The sequence below is a fragment of the Podarcis filfolensis genome, assembly GCF_964270895.1.
Source record: "Podarcis filfolensis genome assembly, chromosome: 13".
NCBI classification, from domain to species: Eukaryota; Metazoa; Chordata; class Lepidosauria; order Squamata; family Lacertidae; genus Podarcis; species Podarcis filfolensis.
The window spans coordinates 3,289,079-3,306,634 of record NC_139615.1 but is presented as its reverse complement, the minus strand read 5'-3'; the positions used below and the strand labels follow the sequence as shown (position 1 = coordinate 3,306,634).

Genomic DNA, 17,556 nt, shown 5'->3' with positions numbered 1-17,556 from the left:
GGGCCTCGGAACGCGGCTCTCGCGCACGTGACCCCTTCCTCCCGCCGTTGGCCCAATCAAGGGCAGGGGCGGGGAGAAGGGACCGTCACGTGGCGCGGCGGCGACACCGCCTTCCCCTCACGTCTGTTTATGCCTAGTGGGAGGAGGAGGACGACGACGGGGGAGTGGAACGTGATGACGTAGGGACGCGCCGGGAAACGCTGCCGCTGCGCGAGGGGAGTCTCGCGCCGCGCTCCCCGCCTGCCCTCTCTCCCCCCCCCGCCCCTCCGCCTCCTCCGAACGTTCTCTCCCCGCCTCCTCCCACGTCGGCCGTTTTCTGCCCGTCTGGCGGCGCGCGGGAGCTGATTGGTGGGCGGGGCGGGCGGGCGGGCGCGCGGTTGCCATGGCGCTGGCGGCGGGCCCCGGGCCTGGCTGTGGCGGCGGCGGGGCGGCGGCGGCGATGATGCCGGGGGCGGCTTCGGGGCCGGCGGCGGGGGAGACGAAGGTGATTTACCACCTGGACGAGGAGGAGACGCCCTACCTGGTCAAGATCCCCGTCCCGGCCGAGCGCATCACCCTGGGCCACGTCAAGGCGGCCCTCGCCCGGCCGGGAGCCAAGTACTTCTTCAAGAGCATGGACCAGGACTTCGGGTACGAGACCCCGGAGAGAGAGAGAGAGAGGAAGGGCCCGCCGGCCTCCCCCCGCCCGCGCAAGGAGAGAGAGACCTCGAGGGGAAGGGACCCAGGCGTCCGAGAGAGGGAGAGCTCTGCACGCCCTCCCCCTCAGCTCCAAGGGACCCAGGCGTCCGAGAGAGGGAGAGGCACGCCCACACCCTCAGCTCCTGGGGACCCAGGCGTCCGAGAGAGGGAGAGGCACGCCCACACCCTCAGCTCCAAGGGACCCAGGCGTCCGAGAGAGGGAGAGGCACGCCCACACCCTCAGCTCCAAGGGACCCAGGCGTCCGAGAGAGGGAGAGGCACCCCTGTCCCCTCAGCTCCAAGGCACCCAGGCGTTCGAGAGAGGGAGAGCTCTGCACGCCCACCCCCTCAGCTCCAAGGGACCCAGGGGTCCTGGCACACCTTTGTGTTCACCCAGGTGCTTGGGAGAAGGCCCTCTCCTCACACCATAGGGGCAAACACACCCACAAAATTCCCCACCCAAGGGCCGAGCACCCCCACATTTCTGTGCCAGGGTTGAGGGGCCAACCTGGCCCTCCTGCCTCACACCAGAGGACCCTGAGAAAGGGGCTCTGATGTTCTGGAGGAGGATCTCCTTGCCCTCCTTAAGGGGTCTGGGAGACAGCCCTGCCCCCGGCCACACACTTCACAGAGACACCAGGCACCTGGGAGAGAAGGGACACCCAGGAACCCACCTTTCCTTGCATCCGGCCAGTGGTCCCTCTAACCCAGTAGGGTCAGCACTTACTGGCAGCAACTCTGCCAGGAGACGTTCCCAGGCTTACCTGGAGATGCTGCCGTGGGATGACCTTTTGCAGTGAAATTAGATGCTCCTACCGCTGAGATGCGGCCCTTCCACAGAAAGGGAACCAGGCCTCTGGGAGGCAGGATCCACCCCATCTCCCCCCACCCTCCCACAGGCACCCAGAGCACACCCTTTCTGCACTTTGGGGTGCTTGGAGTGGCTTCCCGATGCTACATAGTTGGGAGTCCCAGGGGCCACAAGCATCTACAGTGGTACCTCGGGTTACATACGCTTCAGGTTACATATGCTTCAGGTTACAGACTCCGCTAACCCAGAAATAGTGCTTCAGGTTAAGAACTTTGCTTTAGGATGAGAACAGAAATCGTGCTCTGGCAGCACAGCGGCAGCAGGAGGCCCCATTAGCTAAAGTGCTTCAGGTTAAGAACAGTTTCAGGTTAAGAACGGACCTCCAGAACGAATTAAGATCTTAACCCAAGGTACCACTGTAGTCACTTCTCGCTCCTTGGAAGCCCCCTTTCCTCATTCCCTTTTCTCTTCCTTCTGCTGAAGGGTTGTGAAGGAGGAGATCTCCGATGACAACGCAAAGCTCCCTTGCTTCAATGGCAGAGTCGTTTCCTGGGTATGAAGTTGGCGCATCGTCTCGCTGTGGGCACCCTCCCTACCCTAGACCTAACTGTGGGTTGGCTTTAGGCCACAGGTCTGGGGTCTTGCTTTGGCTCTGGGTTCAACAGTGGAGGCCTCCTACCCTCAAGCCCTCCTTGTGAGTTTCCTGGAGGCACCCGGCTGGCCATCACCTTTGCCACAGCCATGCTGGCTGGACCTGGTGGGGAGTTCCAGTCCAAAGCATCTGGAGGGGCTTGTGGGAGGCCAGCCTAGCAGGAGCCTTTGGCCTCATCCAGCAGGGCCCATTTCCTGTACTTAAATTCCTGGCGTTTGGATTCTGAGGGTTTATTTAGCGCCCAAACAGGTGGTCAGTCTTTGGGGAGGTAAGGATGGGGGATGATTACATGTTCCTCATTTTACCTTCTCCTTTTCCCTGCCATAGCTTGTGTCTTCTGAGAACCCCCAGCCTGAGCTCCCTCCCCCTCCCCCTCCTCCCATAGAGGTACGACCAGAACCTTCGCCGCCGCCGCCGCCACTTCCTCCGTTGCCCGTGGAGCGGACTAGTGGCATTGGGGATTCCCGACCCCCTTCCTTCCAGTGAGTAAGGGGAGACTGAACGTGGGCTTTTGGGCTTACCGCCGGGTGGGTGTGCAGTGCTTCCGAGTACCAGTTGCTGGAAACCACAGGGAAGGTGCCCTTGTGCCCAGGTCCTGCTTGCAGGTTTCCCATAATGGGCATCTGGTTGGCCACTGTGAGAACAGGATGCTGGACTAGATGGGTCGTTGAGCTGATCCATCAAGTTATTCCTATGTTCTTACAGTGTTTGACTATTTGGGACGTGGGTGGCTGTTTCGTCTAAACCACTGAGCTCCCGTTGCTCTGTCCTAGTTCCTGCCAGTTCAAAAGCAGTTCTAGCAGTTCGAAAGCATGCCAGTGCAAGTAGATAAATAGGTATCGCTGTGGAGGGAATGTAAATGGTATTTCTGTGCACTCTGGTTTCTGTCATGGTGTCCCGTTGTGCCAGAAGCGGTTTAGTCCTGCTGGCCGTATGACTTGGAAAGCTGTCTGTGGACAAACGCCGGCTCCCTTGGCCTGAAAGCGAGATGAGCGCCGCAACCCCATAGTTGCCTTTGACTGGACTTAACCGTCCAGTGGTCATTTACCTTTTTACTTTGACTATTGCATGCTGCATAAAAGGAAATATTATTTATTAGATTTATACTTTGTGTCTTCCCCCAAAGGAGCCCAGAGCATAAATCTGTGGTATTCTTCAGGAAATTTCACGGAGCCAAGTTCACATTTTGTAATTCAGATTTATTAACAAGGCAACCAAATACAGGTTGCAGTCAAACAGAAGCATGCAAACAAAAATTATACGTAATAATTATACAGTACATCAATAAAATATCTTGGCCTGCACAATACATTACTGTGTTACTTATTTGTATACCATCCTTTATCCCAAGATTACGGGGTGGTTCATAACATTAAAACACAACATGAGAACAAAAAAGTACTTTATGCAATAGGTTTTTCTTTTCTGGGCCAAGCTTGGGGACTTGGGGAGGTGCCCATTCTTAACTTTGGTAGGTACTGTTGTGATACAATTCAGTGGTGCAGGCCCTTTCCCTGCCTTTGCAGCCCAAACATCTCCAGCAGCCACGAGAACCTGGACCACGAAACTGAGACTGAGTCCGTTGTGTCGCTGAGGCGGGAGCGGCCACGCCGCAGGGAGAGCATGGAGCATGGAGGTCAGTGGCCGCCTGGGAGCACAAACTCCGGGGTCTCTGTGGGCTGCAGGGGAGGGTGTGCATGTGTGTGAAGTGGCCATTTTGTGAGTCCACCGTACGCTTCTCTTCTTGCCTTTAAAATAATTAGGTGGGCACCGGCTAAACGGGCAGTCCCGCTTGGAGCGGCACCTGGCTGGGTACGAGAGCTCCTCCACCCTGCTGACCAGCGAACTTGAGACCACCAGCCTCTGCGACTCGGACGATGATGACACCATGAGCAGGTGAGGGGCAGAAATGGGCCAGCATTTTCGGTTGTGAGTAGCCAGCGGGTCCTTCCCTTTGGAAATGCTTCTCCTGGGATCTGTGGAGGGTGGGGTCTTCTCTGAAACAAGTCTTGCTTTCCAAGGGGGTCTTGGGGCTCTTCCAGTCCTGCAGTCTCCCCAAGAGTGTTGCAAAGCCAGGAACGCTCACCTCCTGGCCCTGGGCAGTGTGGTGTAGTGGTTAGAGAGTCTGACTAGGAAGTGGGAGAGACCAGGGTTCAAATCGCCATTCACCCAGGGAATTCACTGGGTGACCTTGAGCCAGCCATCACATGATCCCTAGCTAGCAGGACCAGTGGTCAGGGATGATGGGAATTGTAGTCTCAAAACATCTGGAGGGCCGAGGTTGAGGAAGTCTGGCCTAGCCTTCCTCCCAGAGCTGTGCCTGATGCCAAGAAGATGAAAGATGGGATTTGCCTCACACCGGGCTGGGAAACGGCGAGATTCGCCCAGGCTCAAGGTGTCAAGGAAGAGCCCTGCTGTCTAGCGGGAGTGAAAACTTGCACTGTTCTGGCTGCTAAATACAGTCATACCTTGGAAGTCGAACGGAATCCTTTTGGAAACCAAATCACGGCTTCTGATTGGCTTCATGAAGCTCCTGCAGCCAATCAGAAGCCGCGGAAGCCCCGTTGGACATTCGGGTTCCAAAAGAACATTCACAAACTGGAAGAATCACTTCTGGGTTTGTGGCGTTCGGGAGCCAAAACGTCCAAGTTTCAGGGCATTTGGAATCCAAGGTACTGCTGTATGTCACTTGACTAAAGGAAGGAATTTGCCTTGGCTGCATTAAGAATTGGGTGTGCAATCCTTGGTCCCACCTGTGTTTAAGCCTTTGGAAGGTTACCCCTTTGCTGCTGCAGGAGGGTCCATGATTCTCAGGTGTGCAGCAGGCCTTGCTGCACACCAGGCTCCTTTCTCAGTTCCGGGTGATGAGCTCTATTTGGGCTCCTGGGCTGTCTTGGCCAAATGACCTCTTTTCGACTTGGGTGATTTGCAGCAAGCCACCAAGGGAAGGGTTTCTTTTACATTTATGACAAGACTAGCGTAGTAGTAATAGTAATAATAATAATAATAATAATAATAATTATTATTATTATTATTATTATTATTATTATTATTATTATTATTAATCTATTTATATCCCACCCATCTGGCTGGGTTTCCCCAGCCACTCTGGGCAGCTTACAACAGAACACTAAAATACATAATGCATCAAACATTAAAAGCTTTCCTAAACAGGGCTGCCTTCAGATGTCTTCTAAAAGTTTGGTAGTTATTTTCCTCTTTGACATCTGGTGGGACGGCATCCCTCTGCCTGGTTCCCTGTAGCTTGGCTGTAGTGCGGCCTGCTTGCTTCTGTGCTGCACACTTTGGTGCACCCCCCCTCCCCTCTTTGCTCACCTGCTTCTCTTTCCGGGAACATTTGGGTTCATGCCAAAAGTTGGGGTAGGCAAACCTCTTGGCAGACGAGAACCCCCTTTGCGCTGGATGGCTTCCTGGCCTTAAGACCTTACTGCGAGGATGCTGATAGCTAGAAGGTGGAAGGGAGAGAATTTGCCAACTAAACAAGAATGGCAGGTGAAAATGTTTGACTATGCGGAACTGACAAAAATAACAGGGAGAATTAGGAATCAAACAACCCAAAAGTTCAGTAAAGAATGGGATAATTATAGAGCATATTTAGAAAAACATAGTTCCCATACGAAACCTTTAACGTGCTTTGACTACAGCTCGCAATATAATATGGTATAAAGAATACAGACAACGTATCTTAAGTTAATTGTTATAATATAATGCAGTTATTGAGGAAATAAAGGACCCATGCTGAGAGAGACGGAAGTCTTAAAGGATGGAAGAATTTTATTTTATTTATATGTAACATTTATTTTTTGGTAACATTTTGCTTTTTGTGTAACATATTTTTGCAAGTTGGTGGATGATGTGTTTTCTTTTTACTTTTGTGATGCAGTAGTTTAATTCAATAAAATATACCGTATCTTTCAGTGTATAAAACTAGGTTTCCCCCCTAAAAAATAATGTCAAAAATTAGGGGGCGTCTTATACACGGGGGCATCTCCCCCCATTTTCTTGAATCTGAGTCCCCCAAAATTGGAAAAATTGGGGGTATCTTATACATGGGGACGTCTTATAGACGGAAAAATGTGGTATGTGTATATATGGCAGTTGGGCTTCAGGGTCTCTCTCCCCCTCTTTCCTGGGCAGGTTCAGCAGCTCCACAGAGCAGAGCAGCGCTTCTCGCCTCCTCAAGCGCCACCGTAGGCGGCGGAAGCAGCGCCCGCCACGTCTTGAGCGGGTAGGTTGGCATGGGGGGTCTGCAGTGGCCATGTGGGTTGCTGTTCCACGGGTGATGGAGGAGGCAGGATCTCTTTTCTTGCATGGAGGGGGAGAGGAATATGCAGATCCTCACTCTGATCTCCCCCTTTGCTTGAGGTTTCCAACAGGTGTCTTGCTGACTGCTGTGCTGCAGTACATGGGCCGTTGGCCTGATCCTGCAGCCAGGCTCTTCTGAGGTCCCTCTGCTCACTCCTTTCTTTCCCAACTCTTCTTTCAGACTTCGTCCTTCAGCAGCGTCACCGATTCGACCATGTCTCTCAACATCATCACCGTTACCCTGAACATGGGTAAGGGCAGGGCTTTTTTTGTCTGGGGGATGCAGGGGGATGCGTACTCCTAAACATTTTGTGAATCTAAGTTTGGTCTCATTGAGGGGCAGTATTTCAATACAGTGGTACTTTGGTTCTCAGATTTAATCCGTTCCGGAAGTCCGTTCCAAAACCAAAGCGTTCCAAAACCAAGGCGCGCTTTCCCATAGAAAGTAATGCAAAACGGATTAATTGGTTCCAGACTTTTAAAAACAACCTCTAAAACAGCAATTTAACATGACTTTTACTATCTAACGAGATCATTGAACCATAAAATGAAAGCAATAAACAATGTACTGCAGTTACACAATCAATCAGTAGCTGAACTGGGTTTCACACAGTCACACACAAAAACGCAAAATAAATAGCAAAAACAGACAGACAGACTCAAAACAGAAGCGTGGCACTCAAATCAGAAGCATAACCTCAAAACGGAGCACATTCGACTTCCAAAAAAAGTTCACAAACTGGAACACTTCTGGGTTTGCAGTGTTTGGGTTGCAAGTTGTTTGAGAACCGAGGTACCACTGTATGAGTAGGAAAATGAGAGTACCCCTAAACATTTTTAAGGAAAAAAAAAGCACTGGGTAAGGGAGCGATCGAGGGGTGTTTGTGTGAGGTGAGAGAGAGACTTGAAATAGAAAGGGTGAGTGGCCAAAATGGGGGATTGCAGAGGCAATGGAAGGCAGGGCTGTGCATGTGAGCAAAACACTATAAGGGAGAGGGTTGAAGTCTGTAGGCTGGCTAGCTGAACAGCAAAATGCCAGAATAGGCATTTTTAAGCCACACTGCAAGCAGAGTTCTTCTGGTGGGCATAGCATCTCCTCTCCATTTTTATGAGAAAGTAAGGCAGGGGGGGTTTAAGGGATAGATCAGGGGTGGGGGAGCCTGTGTGCCACCCCAAGTTCGTTGGACTCTCAACTCCCACCAGACCCAGCCAGCAGGGCCAACGCTCAGGGATGATGGGGGGGGGGGATGACCACATCTGGCTTCCTCTCACATTGACTTGGGTGGTCCACCAATCCTCCTCTCCAGATCTGCCATCCCATCCTCAGTTTCTTCATTTATTACAGTGGTGTCCAAACTTTTTTCAAAGAGGGACAGATTTGATGAAGTGAAGGGCTGTGGGGGCCAACCAAAGTTGTTGATCTTCTTTTAGGATTGAAGTTGTTGAGCTTCTTTTAGGTTGTTTGAAGTTGTTACGGTTTTTTAAAGGATTTTTACCCCAGGAAATAAACAGGGGCCAGATTAAACCGACCGGTGGGTCCCCGAAACAGACTTTGGACATGCCTGATTTATTAGAATCATTTATTATCATTTATTAGAATCATTTATTAGAATCATTGGAAGGGACTCCAAGGGTCATCTAGTCCAACTCCCTGCAGTGCAGGAATCACAGATAAAGAATGCCTGACAGGTTGCCATTCAGCCTCTGTTTCTAAACCTCCCATGAACACCCACCACCTTCCAGTTAATTGCTGGACTTGACCTCCTTTATTCTCCCCCCCCCCCGCCTTTTTCCTGAGCAGAAAAGTACAATTTCCTGGGCATCTCCATCGTGGGGCAAAGCAACGAGCGAGGAGACGGGGGCATCTACATTGGCTCCATCATGAAGGGCGGCGCGGTGGCGGCCGACGGACGGATCGAACCCGGAGACATGCTGCTGCAGGTGAGCCCGGCGGCTGTGGGGGGAGAGAGGACGCTCCTCAAAGCCCTTGGGTGGCTTCCTTCCCGTTTTGGGGGGCTGAGGATGGGGAGAGAGCAGCGCCCCGGAGCCACAGCATCAAGCCGGCCTAGCAGTGCTTGTTTCTTCTCTGCCCCAGGTCAACGACATTAATTTTGAGAACATGAGCAACGACGACGCCGTGAGGGTCTTGCGGGAGATTGTCCACAAGCCGGGGTGAGTGGGCTTTTCCCCCGGGCACCCTCCTGAGCGCTGGGCTGCCTTGCGGGGGCAGCCTTGAGCTCACGCTCGCCTTTCCTTTGCAGCCCGATTGTGCTGACAGTGGCCAAGTGCTGGGACCCCTCCCCGCAAGGCTATTTCACCCTGCCTAGAAGTAAGTGGCCGACACCTGTGTGTGTGTGTCCCCCCCAAACCCCCGAGAGGCTTTGCTCTGATTCCGCCAGACCCAAAACTGGGCACCACAGTTCGAGAAGGACACTGACAAACTGGAACGTGTCCAGAGGAGGGCAACCAAAATGGTCAAAAGCCTGGAAACGATGCCTTATGAGGAACGGCTAAGGGAGCTGGGCATGTTTAGCCTGGAGAAGAGGAGGTTAAGGGGTGATATGATAGCCATGTTCAAATATATAAAAGGATGTCACATAGAGGAGGGAGAAAGGTTGTTTTCTGCTGCTCCAGAGAAGCGGACACGGAGCAATGGATCCAAACTACAAGAAAGAAGATTCCACCTAAACATTAGGAAGAACTTCCTGACAGTAAGAGCTGTTTGACAGTGGAATTTGCTGCCAAGGAGTGTGGTGGAGTCTCCTTCTTTGGAGGTCTTTAAGCAGAGGCTTGACAACCATATGTCAGGAGTGCTCTGGTGGTGTTTCCTGCTTGGCAGGGGGTTGGACTCGATGGCCCTTGTGGTCTCTTCCAACTCTATGATTCTATGATTCAAAAGGAGTGAAATGGACTTCCAAGCCATAGCAGGCCACAGGTCCCCCTGTCCCCCAAACCTAAGATGTTTTGCCAAACAACCGGGCCTGCATAGGCAGAGTTTGGGCTCCGGATCTGGAAATGTCCTGGTTCTAGGGCCTAGACTCTGGGATGAGGGAGAGCAGGGCAGGCCAAGAGCCTCGGTTCGCTGGGGAGTTTCCTAAGGCTTCTTCCCTGTCTGTGTTGCGTCCAGATGAGCCAATCCAGCCTATCGACCCAGCGGCTTGGGTGTCCCATTCAGCTGCCCTGACCGGGGCCTTTGCTGCCTACCCTGGGAGCAGCTCGATGAACACCATCACCTCGGGGACCTCCGTCACTGAGACTGAACGTGAGTGACCCATGTCTCTCCGCCCTGATTATTACCCGGTGGATGGGAGGGAGATGACAGGGGCAGAAGGAGGTGTAAGCCCTCTTCTGAAAATCTCTGTGGCTCCTCTTTCAAGAAACACCAGGTGTCTGCTGCTGGACCACACTGTTGTAGGTTAAAAAATAAACCCAGTGGGAAAGCCAGCAGCATGAATGCAATCCCTTATCTGGTGTATTTATTTAAAAGCAGTTACAAAGAACTTAATATTTTTTCAAAAAACCTAAGCAGTATATAATATAGAAGAGCAAACAGTATTATTTGAGTAAAAATTCAATCTAAGTCCAATAATTCAATGGTATGGAGCATATTTAAAAGGATAGAAAAGCTAATACGGTGGTACCTTGGTTTAAGAACAGCTTAGTTTATGAACAACTTGGATTAAGAACGCTGCAAACCCAGAAGTAGGTGTTTTGGTTTGTGAACTTTGCCTTGGAATAAGAACATGTTTCGCTTCCTGTTGAGTGTGTTCCGTTTGTAAATTGAGTCCCCCGCTGCTATGGGAAAGCACGTTTTGGTTTAAGAACGGACTTTCGGAACGGATTAAGTTCGTAAACCGAGGTACCACTGTAACAGAATCCAGGCATGTAAAGCAGTTTAGTCTTTTGGGTCTAGGAAAGCAAAAAGGCCAGTCTTTTATAAAGGATGCTTTGCTGCTTCGCATATGAGAAGGACTTTCTGGTGGAATTGGCCCTTCTTTGAGTCACCACCTTATGATATTCTGCTGGATGTGATGCTGCAAGCAAAATTTGCCCAGGCAATCCAAGACTTTTGTCCGGGGGCAGGCAGCCTTTGGGTCACTTGGCCCAGGTTTTTGGATTAGTAAGGTTATTAGCCCTGAGGCCTGAATGTTGGAAGATTCAAAAGAGATAAATGAGTACTTGATAAACTATGGAACTCATTCCAGCAGAGGCAATGATAGCCACGAACAGGATTCTCAGTGGCTGTAGCCAGGATGGCTGTGCTTTGCCTCCACAGTTACTGAAAAATGCAGGAGGAGAGTGTGTTTTTTCTTTTTCTTTTTCTTTCACATTGTTTTTATATGCAGGATTATCTTAAGTCTCCCATCTCACTCCCTTTTTTCTGGGTCATTCTCACCAACTGTCTCATTTGTCTTGCACATCCACAGAAGATCCCAGGATCTGAGCATTTTCCACACCTTTCCCATAACATTATTTCTTTCTTCCCACCCTCCCCCCAAAAATACATTTAATTGAGCGTTAATAATGACAGTCAGGTACAGGAAAAAAAGAAGTGAAAGCAAAATGAGTTTAAAAAAACCTTAGTCGTCACAATTGTCAATAAAGAAATGTAGAGTTCAGCTCTGCAATTTACTGACTCGGTGGTAGAACATACCATAGAGAGAAGGGGCATTGCGGCCCATGATTTTTACAAAGAGCTCCATAGTCTGAATCATAACGATTTCAATATTTTTATTTTAAAATATATATAGAAAAGGTAGACACTCTGATAGACCTGTGGGACTTGAGCTGCTGCGTTTGCTGTTTGGTCTGATTTCATTTTACATGCCAAGAAGACAATCTGGAGCGCGTTGGCCCCTGGGCACTTTTAGCTGCTGCAGAAAAATGATGCCTCAGCTCCCCTGGGGGAAACCTCGCTCGGGATCTCGCATCCCAGGGAGTTTGACGGAGGTCTCTCTTTCCCTTTTCCCCTGTCGTCCCACATTCAGGCTTTGACGACTTCAACCTGTCCATCCACACCGACATGGCCTCCGTCACCAAGGCGATGGCTTCCCCGGAGTCGGGCCTGGAGGTCCGCGACCGCATGTGGCTGAAGATCACCATCCCCAACGCTTTCCTAGGTACCGTGCTGAGGGGCGGGGCAGGCGGGAGGGAGGGTGGAAAGGCGGCAGGGAGCGGGATTCGCCTCCCCAGGCCCTGAAGCGAGGGACCCGTGCAGCCCTCCGTGGCAGCCTAGCTGGCCCCCTGGCTCTCTCCCTCACCCCTGTCGCCCACCCCTCCCAGGCTCGGATGTGGTGGACTGGCTGTACCACCACGTGGAGGGCTTCCAGGACCGCCGAGAGGCCCGGAAGTACGCTAGCAACCTCTTGAAGGCTGGCTTCATCCGCCACACGGTCAACAAGATCACCTTCTCTGAGCAGTGCTACTACATCTTCGGAGACTTCAGCGGCTGCGAAAACTGTAAGGAGGAAAAGGCTTTGCTCAGAACTGTAGCTCTGCTCCAGCCTTCCCCAAGCTCTGTCTGTCTGCCTTCCTTCCTTTCTCCTCCTCTTTTTCTTTTTCTCTCTCTCTGTTCTGAATTACAACTCCCATCATCCCCAACCCATGTGGATGTATAGCAATGCACCTGTTGGAAGTTGTAGTCAAAAACACCTGGAACCAAAACCAAGAGGCATCCCCCACATTCCTAATGGGAGCGCAGCGGTGAAGGTTGCTTGGAGTGCAAGGAAACACAGTCCATGTTCAGAGGCACCCTGTTCTTAATTCCTTCAAACAGGTTCTGGGCATTCAACCTGGATGGGCCTCAGCCCAAGAGAAGAGATGATTAAGGCAATAATAATAATAATAATAATAATAATAATAATAATAATAATAGTGTTATTTGTACCCCGCCCTCCCCAGCCCAGGCTCAGGGTGGCTAACATCAGGTAGAAAAACAATTGATTAAAATACAACTTAAAAACAAGATTAAAGTACAACATTAAAATGCAGCCTCATTTCAGTAGAAACTCAAATCAAAAACTTTTTGGGGATGAAACCGTCAAATCTTCACCAAGGCCAGCTATCCAGACTGGGCCAGAAAAAAGCCAGGGAAGTCCACAAATAGGAGGGGAAAGAGAAAAGAAAAAGGAAAGACGGGGAGAGGATCAAGTTGATTCCATGCCAAAGGCCAGGCGGAACAACTCTGTCTTACAGGCCCGGCGGAAAGAAATCAGATCCCGCAGGGCCCTGGTCTCATGAGACAAGGGATGGAAACAGCTGTGCTGGCGGAGGCTGGTGGGAGTTGTTGAAAACATCTGGATGGTGCCAGCTTTGGGGGGGGGGAGAAGGCCGCTCTGTTCTCTGTTTGCCGGATCTCACACCCACACTGCCTTTGCCCGCCTGATCTGCTTGCAGCTTTCAGGGTGGCCCGTGCCTTGTTGCCGAAAGCATATGGTCAGTCCAAGCCAGCTCAGCTGAGATGGTCTTGGGTTCCTCCTAGGCAGGCTGTAACATGGGAGAGTCCTGTTGTTGTTGTTTAGTCGTTTAGTCGTGTCTGCCTCTTCGTGACCCCCTGGACCAGAGCACGCCAGGCCCTCCTGTCTTCCTCTGCCTCCCGCAGTTTGGTCAAACTCATGCTGGTAGCTTCGAGAACCCTGTCCCACCATCTCGTCCTCTGTCGTCCCCTTCTCCTTGTGCCCTCCATCTTTCCCAACATCAGGGTCTTCTCCAGGGAGTCTTCTCTTCTCATGAGGTGGCCAAAGTCTTGTAGCCTCAGCTTCATGATCTGGGAGAGTCCTAAGGAGGAGAATAACACAGGTTGTTTTAGTTGCTAAATCTCTCCCTCTGCCCTGTTTAATTGTCTTCAGGAATGATCTGTGCCTCATTCCTTTCCATTCCACCTTTTTCTAAAAAATAATAATTTTTATTAGTTTTTCATTTACAACAATCCAATATCAGCTTCATTATAACAATGCCAAATTATAATGCAAATATAATCCTAATACAAATCATTCAAATGCCAAATTGCATAATTTTGGTGGCCCCCTGCGTGCTAGAATTGATGGTTTGATGGTTTACTTTATTTTTGTGTTCTGAAATCTTACTGATTTCAATTACATTCCTGTCATCATAGTAATCCTTTATACAACAGCTGCAATATTCATAACTTCTATTCTTGTTGACGCATTAATATAAGACTACAAGTGAAGATCTCATACCGTATCGATGCTCTTCCTGTGTGTGACATTTATTCTGTCCATGGTGTTTCTTCCTGTCCTTTCCATTCCATCCTTAGCCCCTCATGGATGGGGTGATTTGAGTGTCTTGCTCTGGGCTGATTTGAGTGTCTTGCTCTGGGCTGCCTCCTTGCATGGAAAGCTATCAATGGCCGCTAACCATAGTGGTTGTGGTCTTTCTGAATTCCAGTTTCAGGAAACCACACGAGGAGGGGAGAGGGCTCTTTCTGGTCAGATCCTGCTTTTGGGTTTCCCTCTGGGGCATCTGCTTGGAACAGGGTGCTGGACTAGATGGGCCGGATCCAGCAGCCAGCCTCTTTACATTTTCTCCACTTGGGTGGACTCCTCATTCCCAGTTTCCTCTTCCTCCTCCAGACATGGCCAACCTCTCCCTCAACGACAACGATGGCTCCAGCGGCGCCTCCGACCAGGACACCCTGGCCCCGCTGCCCTTGCCGGGCGCCACCCCCTGGCCTCTGATGCCCACCTTCTCCTACCAGTACCCGGCGCCCCACCCCTACAGCCCCCAGCCCCCGCCTTACCATGAGCTCTCTTCCTACAGCTACGGCATGGGGAGTGCCGGCAGCCAGCACAGCGAAGGTACGGGGGGGGGGCAGCCCTGGATCTCGTCTGGCCCTTTTATTGTGTTTGCAAATGGCCCTCGCTCAGAATCATAGGAGAGTTGGAAGGGTCATCTAGCACAAGGGCCATCTAGCCCAAGCCCCAGCGTTGCAGGAATCTTTTGCCCAACATGAGGCTCAAACTCTCCACCCTGAGATTGTCAGGCTCTTCCGACTGCTATATTGGGGTATCAGGGCTGCGGGCTGCCCAGTGGAAGCTGTTGGGTCCCCCAGTTGGGACAAGCAGTTCCCAGCCTTGCATGATGCCCATGCACAAGCAAGGGCCCTTCAGGATTCGCTGGATGAGTGAGTGAAGGCCCTGTGTGAGTGTCTGGAGGTGGTTGGAGGATGGATGGCGGCTAACAGATTGAGGCTGAATCCTGACAAGACAGAAGTACAGTTTTGGGGGTGCGGGTGTAGGGGACTCCCTGGTCCTGAATGGGGCAACTGTGCCCCCAAAGGACCAGGTGTGCAGCCTGGACTCACAGCTGTCCATGGAGACTCAGGTCAATTCTGTGTCCAGGGCAGCTGTCTGCTAGCTCCATCTGGTACGCAGGATGAGACCCTATCTGCCTGCGGACTGTCTCACCAGAGTGGTGCATGCTCTAGTTATCTCCCACTTGGACTACTGCAATGCGCTCTACGTGGGGCTACTTTTGGAGGTGACCCGGAAACTACAATTAATCCAGAATGCGGCAGCCAGACTGGGGACTGGGAGCGGCCACCGAGACCACATAACACTGGTCTTGAAAGACCTACATTGGCTCCCAGTACGTTTCCGAGCACAATTCAAAGTGTTGGTGTTGACCTTGAAAGCCCTAAATGGCCTCAAAGGCCCAGTAGACCTGAAGGAGCATCTCCACCCCCATCGTTCTGCCCGGACACTGAGGTCCAGCTCCGAGGGCCTTCTGGCAGTTCCCTCCCTGCGAGAAGTGAGGTTGCAGGGAACCAGGCAGAGGGCCTTCTTGGTAGTGGAATGCCCTCCCACCAGATGTCAAGGAATTAAACAACTAGTTGACTTTTAGAAGACATCTGAAGGCAGCCTTGTTTAGGGAAGTTTTTAATGTTTGATGTTTTGTCGTGTTTTTAATATTCCATTGGGAGGCGCACTGCATTGTTTCTTGAGACGGACAGCTGCCAACAACAACTAATTATTATTAGAGGGTCGGAAAGCATTGCTTCCCCTGACTTACACGCCTCCTCTCTCCCTTCTTTTCTGCAGGCAGCCGGAGCAGTGGGTCAAACCGCAGTGATGGCGGTGGCGGTGGCAGTGGGGCCGGCCGAGGGGCCAGCAAGCCCAAGGAGGAGAAGGCGGGGGCCGACTCCAAGTCCGGCAGCGGCAGCGAGTCGGAGTACTCCATTCGCAGCGGCAGCCAGCGCGGCGGGGTGACGGTGGGGCCCGGCGGGGAGGGGTCTTCCCAGCGCAGCCAGCACAGCCTGGGGGGTGGCAGCATCCGTTCCCACCACTCCCTCCACGTGGCCTACGCTGCCCCCGGGGGCATCCCCCTGCCTTACAACCCCATGGTGGTCATGATGGTTCCGCCCCCCGCCCCACCCTCAGCTGCTGCGGCCGCCGCGGCCGTCCAGCCCCCCGGCGCCCCCCCGGTGCGCGACTTGGGCTCGGTGCCCCCCGAGCTCACGGCCAGCCGCCAGTCGTTCCACATGGCCATGGGGAACCCCAGCGAGTTCTTTGTCGACGTGATGTGAACTGAGGCTGGGGGGGCCCCGAACCCCACCTTGCGCTCACCGCCGTGGCCTCCGTCCCCAGAGCCTTCCACAACCCTCTGACCTCTGCCGGGGCTTCGTGGCCCCCCCCCCCACATGCCACAAGAGAGCCTTTCGGATGGACCCAAACATTTGCTTCTTGCCCCAGTTGGCACAACGCTGTGGTCCTCCGACTCGGCCGGAAGCAATGTGGCCCCCATCCACTTCCGTGGCACTTCCGTGGCTCAGCTTAGGGCTCGCGTGACCCACGCCCGCCTTGCCAGCAATTTTTCCTTCACCAGCAGAACCGTTTGCCTTCATCCCGTGATGTCACACGTGGCTTCCGTGGCCACAGGAGATGGCTTGACGGGTCCTCTCTTGTTTATTGCGTTCAAATGGCTCCACCTTCCATATTGTGAGCCATCTTTTTTACCTTTTTGTTTTAGTACCCTGGCCGGCTTGGCCACTTTTTAATCATGTGACTCAGGTCTCTAGAATCATGTGACCTCTGCCTCCTGTTTTGTATCTGCCTTGAACCGGTGTCCTCTGAATTTTGGCCCCCCTCAAGTTCCGTGGTCAGGTGGCCGCCTTAGAATGTCACATGACCCAGGGCAACGGCCCAGGACTTCCTGTCACATGACCTGATCTGTTCTATGGTTTTGTGAGCAGGTGAGTCTCGATGCCTCCGCTTCTTAGCGGAAGAGTAGATTCATTTGATCCCCATCCCTGCACCCCACTTGATCCCAAAAAACCCGGTGTCAATGAAGTGCTCATTTTGTTTTGTACTGTTACGTTTTTTTTTCTATTAAAGAAGAAACTTTCTTAATTTTTTTTTTTATTCATGTTTTTGGAGTTAAGATGGTTCATTTTTTTTAAAAAAACCTTCCTTTTGTATAAAAGTCTCCCCCCTGCCCCAGATCTCATTTTTACACTACACCCCCCCCCAAAACGTGAGATCATTCTTTTGGTTTTTTTTTTACCGTGTGTTCCTAACACTACAACTCTTTGCATTTTGAAGGGTTTACAACCAAAGTGTCACTGGCGACGTTTGATTCCAGGGTCGCTGCCAGAATTGTGCTCTTTGCCCTGTTTGTAATAGAAAATGTGTTTGTTTCCTTCGCAGCCTGTTGCTGTTTCAGCTGCTAAAGTTTTCCATCCCGTGCGGGGGGCGGAGGCAACTTGAGGCAAAACCCCAACATCCTTTCCCCCCCGTTTCAATCCCAGGGAAAGACCAGGCTATTGATGTGGGGTAGGAGTCCTTTTGGTTCTAGGGCACAGAGTTCAGATTCCATCTTCAGGCTGTACATAATAATTACCGTATTTTTTGCTCTATAAGACTCACTTTTCCCCTCCTCTTATGGAGCGAATGCAGGCTGCGCAGCTATCCCAGAAACCAGAACAGCAAGAGGGATTGCTGCTTTCACTGCGCAGCAATCCCTCTTGCTGTTCTGGCTTCTGAGATTCAGAATATTTTTTTTCTTGTTCTCCTCCTCCAAAAACTAGGTGTGTCTTGTGGTCTGGTGCGTCTTACAGAACGAAAAATACGGT

General features: G+C 51.7%; 1 protein-coding gene across 1 annotated transcript; it reads left to right on the top strand.

Moving 5' to 3' along the window:
* Positions 1-432: 432 nt before the first annotated feature.
* Positions 433-17,343, top strand: DVL2 (dishevelled segment polarity protein 2). Its single transcript, XM_083580912.1, has 15 exons — positions 433-630; positions 1,973-2,042; positions 2,469-2,623; positions 3,668-3,777; positions 3,905-4,037; positions 6,300-6,390; positions 6,649-6,718; positions 8,269-8,408; positions 8,563-8,639; positions 8,729-8,796; positions 9,595-9,729; positions 11,456-11,587; positions 11,751-11,927; positions 14,060-14,284; positions 15,527-17,343. Exons 1-15 carry the CDS (start codon positions 440-442, stop codon positions 16,009-16,011), a joined length of 2,259 nt encoding a protein of 752 aa, XP_083437038.1. The 5' UTR covers positions 433-439; the 3' UTR covers positions 16,012-17,343.
* Positions 17,344-17,556: the final 213 nt, after the last annotated feature.